Raw genomic sequence first — 5,371 nt, 5'->3', positions numbered from 1 at the left:
GATCCTCCATCCCTGCTTATCTAGAGTTCTTGTAACCTCTAGGAGAGAGTGGACTCATTGTAAGGAGCAACAACGTCGATGGTAGCGTCGGCAGCACTTTTGAACCAATTATCTTATTATTAGTAGCATGAGCTTTGAACTAATAATTTAATAAACATGGTAGGTATTTGTAAAGTTTGGTGAGTCTTACAAATACTTACCATTTACATCTAGTTATTAGTTCAAAGCTTATGCTACTAATGACAAGACAAATGGTTCAAAAGTCAAGTAAGATTTATAAGTGAAAGAGTTTAAGTTTTCTTGGATTAGTCAGTGTCTAAGGCAAGGTTTGGGGGTTGCGTAACACGCTCCGCAAGGAACGAGGTACTTAATTGATCTTTGATCAACCTCTAATACTTTCCTTACCTGGCTGAACTACTCGAGTAAAACTTTGATCTTTTCACCTAGAATCCTATCATGTAAAGGGGATGGCTGATAAGTCTTAATGGGTCCAAAGCATTTCGGATGCGGGGTGTTAGATAGGAAACACACCTAAAGGACTCATCCAGAATCCTATAATGAGAGAGGATGGCTTTTAAGCTTTAATGAGTTCAAAGCATTTCGGATGCGGGATGTTTGATAGGAAACATGCCTAAAGAACTCACCTATGCATGGGTAGAGATTTGGCCGTCTTCTATGGTGTCTTGTGGAAAGATACCTAGAGCCCTAGCAGAAATCAGGACATGCATAGGGTCATAAATGTGCAAAGGCAAAAGCAAGACAAATGCAAAGGCAAGTGTGGTTCAAAGTAAAAACTACCACAGATGAGTTTGATCTTGTGTGATCGCTGAATTTTTAGACATGTGCTGGTTCAAGTCTTTGCGACACCTTGCACCTATCTTTTATTCAGTTGGTCTAAGGGGATTCAAGTCCTTGCGACATCTTCCTTATGCACACGATTGAAACAACGACACTGTTACACGATACTTTAAAAAAATGTGGGGGATTGTTGGATATTTTTTTTTGTTTTGTTGTGACAGCCGCCCTCGTGTTTAAGCAGCCCTTAAATCTTTAGCTTTTTCTTCCTCACTTCTTTGACAAAGAAGTCACAAATTTTGAAAATGGGAAAAAGTGATGGGTCCCACTGAAGAATTTTTAGGACGTAGGCCCCACATGAATAGTAACTAATATTATTTTATTAGTGCATAGTATTTTTCCAAACGCTGTGCTTAAAGCATTATTTGGCCTACTCCGGTGCAAGGATCCCAAGGTCAAATTGCTTTCAGGAATAGCAGTTCAGTACTCTGGTGTGCACCGACCCAGTACTGTCAAGATCTCCTCGATCTATAAGGCAAAGATCTCCTCGATCTATCAGGCAAAAGATCTCCTCGATCTATTAGGCAAAATTCCTATAAGCACTAGCTATTTTACAATCTATATCTGTATATATATTGATTGTTGTTTTTGGAATGAATTTTCCTTAAGGATTTGAGGTCTATTTATAGCGTTTGGAAAAATATTATGCACTAATAAAATAATATTAGTTACTATTCATGTGGGGCCCACGTCCTAAAAATTCTTCAGTGGGACCCACCACTTTTTCCCATTTTCAAAGTTTGTGGCTTCTTTGTCAAAGAAGTGAGGAAGAAAAAGCTAAAGATTTGAGGGCTGCTTAAACACGAGGGCGGTTGTCACAAAAAAAAAAAAAATATATCCAACAATCCCCCACATTTTTTTAAAGTATCGTGTAACAGTGTCGTCGTTTCAATCGTGTGCATAAGGAAGATGTCGCAAGGACTTGAATCCCCTTAGACCAACTGAATAAAAGATAGGTGCAAGGTGTCGCAGAGACTTGAACCAGCACATGTCTAAAAATCCAGCGATCACACAAGATCAAACTCATCTGTGGTAGTTTTCACTTTGAACCACACTTGCCTTTGCCTTTGTCTTGCTTTTGCCTTTGCACATTTATGGCCCTGTGCATGTCCTGGTTTCTGCTAGGGCTCTAGGTATCTTTCCACAAGGCACCATAGGAGACGGCCAAATCTCCACCCATGCATAGGTGAGTTCTTTAGGAAGGTTTCCTATCAAACATCCCGCATCCGAAATGCTTTGAACTCATTAAGGCTTAAAAGCCATCCTCTCTCATTATAGGATTCTGGTTCTCCTTTCTGTTAAAAGACTTCAAGGGCTGGATCTGTCGAGATTGGTCCACGTGGAGGAGAGAGAGGACATCTGATCGAGGAAGTCATCATGGACATGGAGGGTAGGGCTAGGGTGTTGGATCTAGTTGTCTTGGAAGTGGTGCTGTTGAGGGCAGAGGCCATGGCTTGCATTTCTTTGCTGCGAGACTGTGTGGATACTAGGTTTAGGGTTAGGGTTTTGAGATCTAATGAGAAGAGAGTGAATTGTGAGGGAGCTTGAAGAGAAGAGGAGGCATTCGGAGACACCCCCACGGGAAATTAACTGATTCATCTTCGAATCAGTTGATTTGTGGAATTTATAGCTTTCATATATAGACGAGACTGGTAGTCCCGTATAAATCATAGTAACCAGATTACCTTAATTACAGATCACTAATTACACATGACTATACTATTCTTGTGTATTTCGAAGACTATATCTTGCAAAATCGACCTCTTTTTGGGCAATCTTGATGACATATGGCCATAAAGAGGTCGATTTTGCTTATTATTTAGCAAAAGGGTCATTTGTGCTATTTACTTTTCAAAAAAGGTCTTTTTTTTAAAAAAATTCTTTCAAATAATAGATATTGAATTGAAGGGCTTCATTGAGTCTCTGGTCACCCTCACTTCATATGGTAGATAGAGATTGAATTGAAGGGCTTCATCGAGTCTCTAGTCACCCTCGCTTCATATGGTAGCAGAGCAAGCATCTTTCTCCCAAAACCCTAAACCTATATAATAAAAATGAGACGAAAAAGAAAACGAAACCCTAGACCCGAGCTGCCATCGTCCCTAGGTTTAAATCCTACCTCCAAAGGCGATTAAAGAAAAAAAAAGTACTGCTGCTGCCTGTGTCTAGGTTATTAGGGTATAAAATTATACCTCATCCGAACCACCACCTTGGAGTTTTTCATGCAGTGTAAGGGATATTAAGATTAAGAAAAGTGATGAACTTTAGGGAGGTTTTATAATATACATTTTGAATAGGACACCTCACCCTATTTTCTCTTAAAAGAAAAAAGGAAAGGAAAAAAAAAGAATAAAGTGATGAACTTCATTTCAATAACTGTAGATACAACTAACTCATATATGATAGTCGACATGTGCTTTCATCCTTTGGGCATATGAAAGAAAATTACAGAAGCTTTATGCAAGTACCCTAACTTGTGGATAGAAGGATAGGGTTTGTTACTTTTTCTGTAGTTTAAAAAGATGGTTAAGACAAAATGCTACAACTTGCATGAGATATGATTTCATGCGATCTCCCTTTTAATGAATTACATCTTGCGTTGTTCTTTCTATTTTATTGTTTATCACTGTTGGAGAAATGTTATATAGTTAGGGTGATTTAAGCCTTCTGGATTTCCCCCTGATTCTGTCATCCATGATGTTTTCAATGTTACAGATGATTGATGATCAGGACTTGGGATTCTTTGCCAATTTTCTCGGCATCTTCATTTTCATTCTGGTTATTGCGTACCATTTCGTGATGGCTGACCCGAAGTACGAAGGGAACTAATCTCATCTCTAGCTTTCATGGGGCAGACCAAACTTGTTATTGTTCCTTCTTGTGAAGTATCTATTTCGTCTTCTCTATGTAGCCATGAAACTTTATCCAGTAATTAGCTCGAATGTCTCGTAATGGTTTTTGTACTTTATGCTGAATCATCTGATGAGTGTATAAATAGGTGGCGTGGTTTCCTCGTAATTCTCTCTACTGAGTGCAAATTAACTTTTTGGTGTTTGCTTATGTTACTCTAGCTTTCGTTGTGATACTTTATGGAGCAATTCATTATACTAGTTCATCTTTTGCTGTTAGTTACCTTCAAAGAGAATTTATCGCAGAGATCATTTGTATCTTGTGGCTTAGCAAATCTTCCAAATTTAACGGTTTCTGGTTTGCTAAGGTTTGTGATCTATCGTGCTAAGTTTGATTTAGCTCTATAAAATTTGTCCAAGCTTATTAGAGAGGACCTTGTTTTAGATGTGAAATTATGACTTGGTACGGTTCACTCGAAGTTTTGGAGTTATTTTGGTGTAAAGTCTTGCGCTATGCAAAGTTCAGATTCATTCTCATTTCTTGTGATGGCATTATTGCTACCTTTTCAGTCAACCATTCACAGTTACAATCATAGTTAACCTCGCCTCTTTATGCATCCTAGTTTAGAGGAGTCCGGTAATAGAGCCAAGATTGGGTCTGTGCAAGTTCTCAAAGGCATCCCCATGATTATTGAAGGCCAAAAGTGCAAGTTGAATAATTCATAAATTGGCGGTTAGATTTTTAATATTTGTGTGAAGCCAGGCAAACCTTTACTTTCTCGTTGTTGTTTTTTTTTTTAAATTTCACGTTTAATTTTGATTAATTGCCACGGTTACGATAGTTTGACATTATCGGATAATATAGTTGAACAATAACCCATTTGCCTATGAGTGTTACAATATACAAGCGAAGTAATACATTGGTCACACCGCAGTAGACTCGGACGATTAGGAAGTTTCAATATAGCTCCTACGGTTTTGGATTTAATTCTAAGCTGAGTTATAAATTAATAATAATAATACATTAGACTAGGATGATCCGACTGTTTTCGGAAGCAGCGGCGAGCTTGCATTTGGTTGAAAAGCATAACAAAGTTGATTCTTCCTTTACTTAAATCTTTTTGTTTTCGAATTCATTAATATGGCTATTATATGGTTATAGTGTGGATTTGAACTCTGGATTTCCACCATCTAATCCTTCATTAGTATATTGCAAGTAGCAAGTACCTGCTCCACCTAGGAGAACCAATTGGCACTTAAATTCAGCAAGAACCCAAAACAAATGTCATATTTAAAATTTGTCTCAAGAATTGTAGTTTTGCAATAAATTGATTCCTTATATGGGTTTTTTCTTGCATGAAAATGAAGCACGGTACTGAGCTCTTTCTATAGAACAATTTGAGTCTTTGCATCAACCACTCGGTTGGGAATGAGGAAATGTGGGTCTCAGTATCTGCTTTCCATTCCAATTTTCATTTTATTTCCCAACAAACTAACCAAAAAGATTGAATACGAAAAGGAGTAAAAATTTTAGAAAATGCTTTTTCGGACCTTCGAGAGAAGAAACGAGGTTTGAAAGTCTGTGACATAGAAATTACATGGAAGGTTGTTGGGGAATACCCGAGACTACGCTAAACCTCTAAAACAGCAGAAACACAGTATAGAGA

The 5,371-nt window shown here is 37.9% G+C and overlaps 1 protein-coding gene across 1 annotated transcript; it reads left to right on the top strand.

Moving 5' to 3' along the window:
- On the top strand, window positions 3,571-3,970 carry LOC109834014 (dolichyl-diphosphooligosaccharide--protein glycosyltransferase subunit 4A). Its single transcript, XM_020401901.1, has one exon. It carries the CDS (start codon window positions 3,571-3,573, stop codon window positions 3,682-3,684), a length of 114 nt encoding a protein of 37 aa, XP_020257490.1. The 3' UTR covers window positions 3,685-3,970.

The sequence above is a fragment of the Asparagus officinalis genome, chromosome 3 (genome assembly GCF_001876935.1).
Source record: "Asparagus officinalis chromosome 3, Aspof.V1, whole genome shotgun sequence".
NCBI classification, from domain to species: domain Eukaryota; kingdom Viridiplantae; phylum Streptophyta; class Magnoliopsida; order Asparagales; family Asparagaceae; genus Asparagus; species Asparagus officinalis.
Note: the sequence above shows the minus strand (reverse complement) of the source record. Positions and strands in the feature narration are given on the sequence as shown.

What these genes read in the sequence shown, in the direction of transcription:
- LOC109834014 (XM_020401901.1), top strand. Translation starts at nt 3,571, where the DNA reads ATGATTGATGATCAGGACTTGGGATTCTTTGCCAATTTTCTCGGCATC.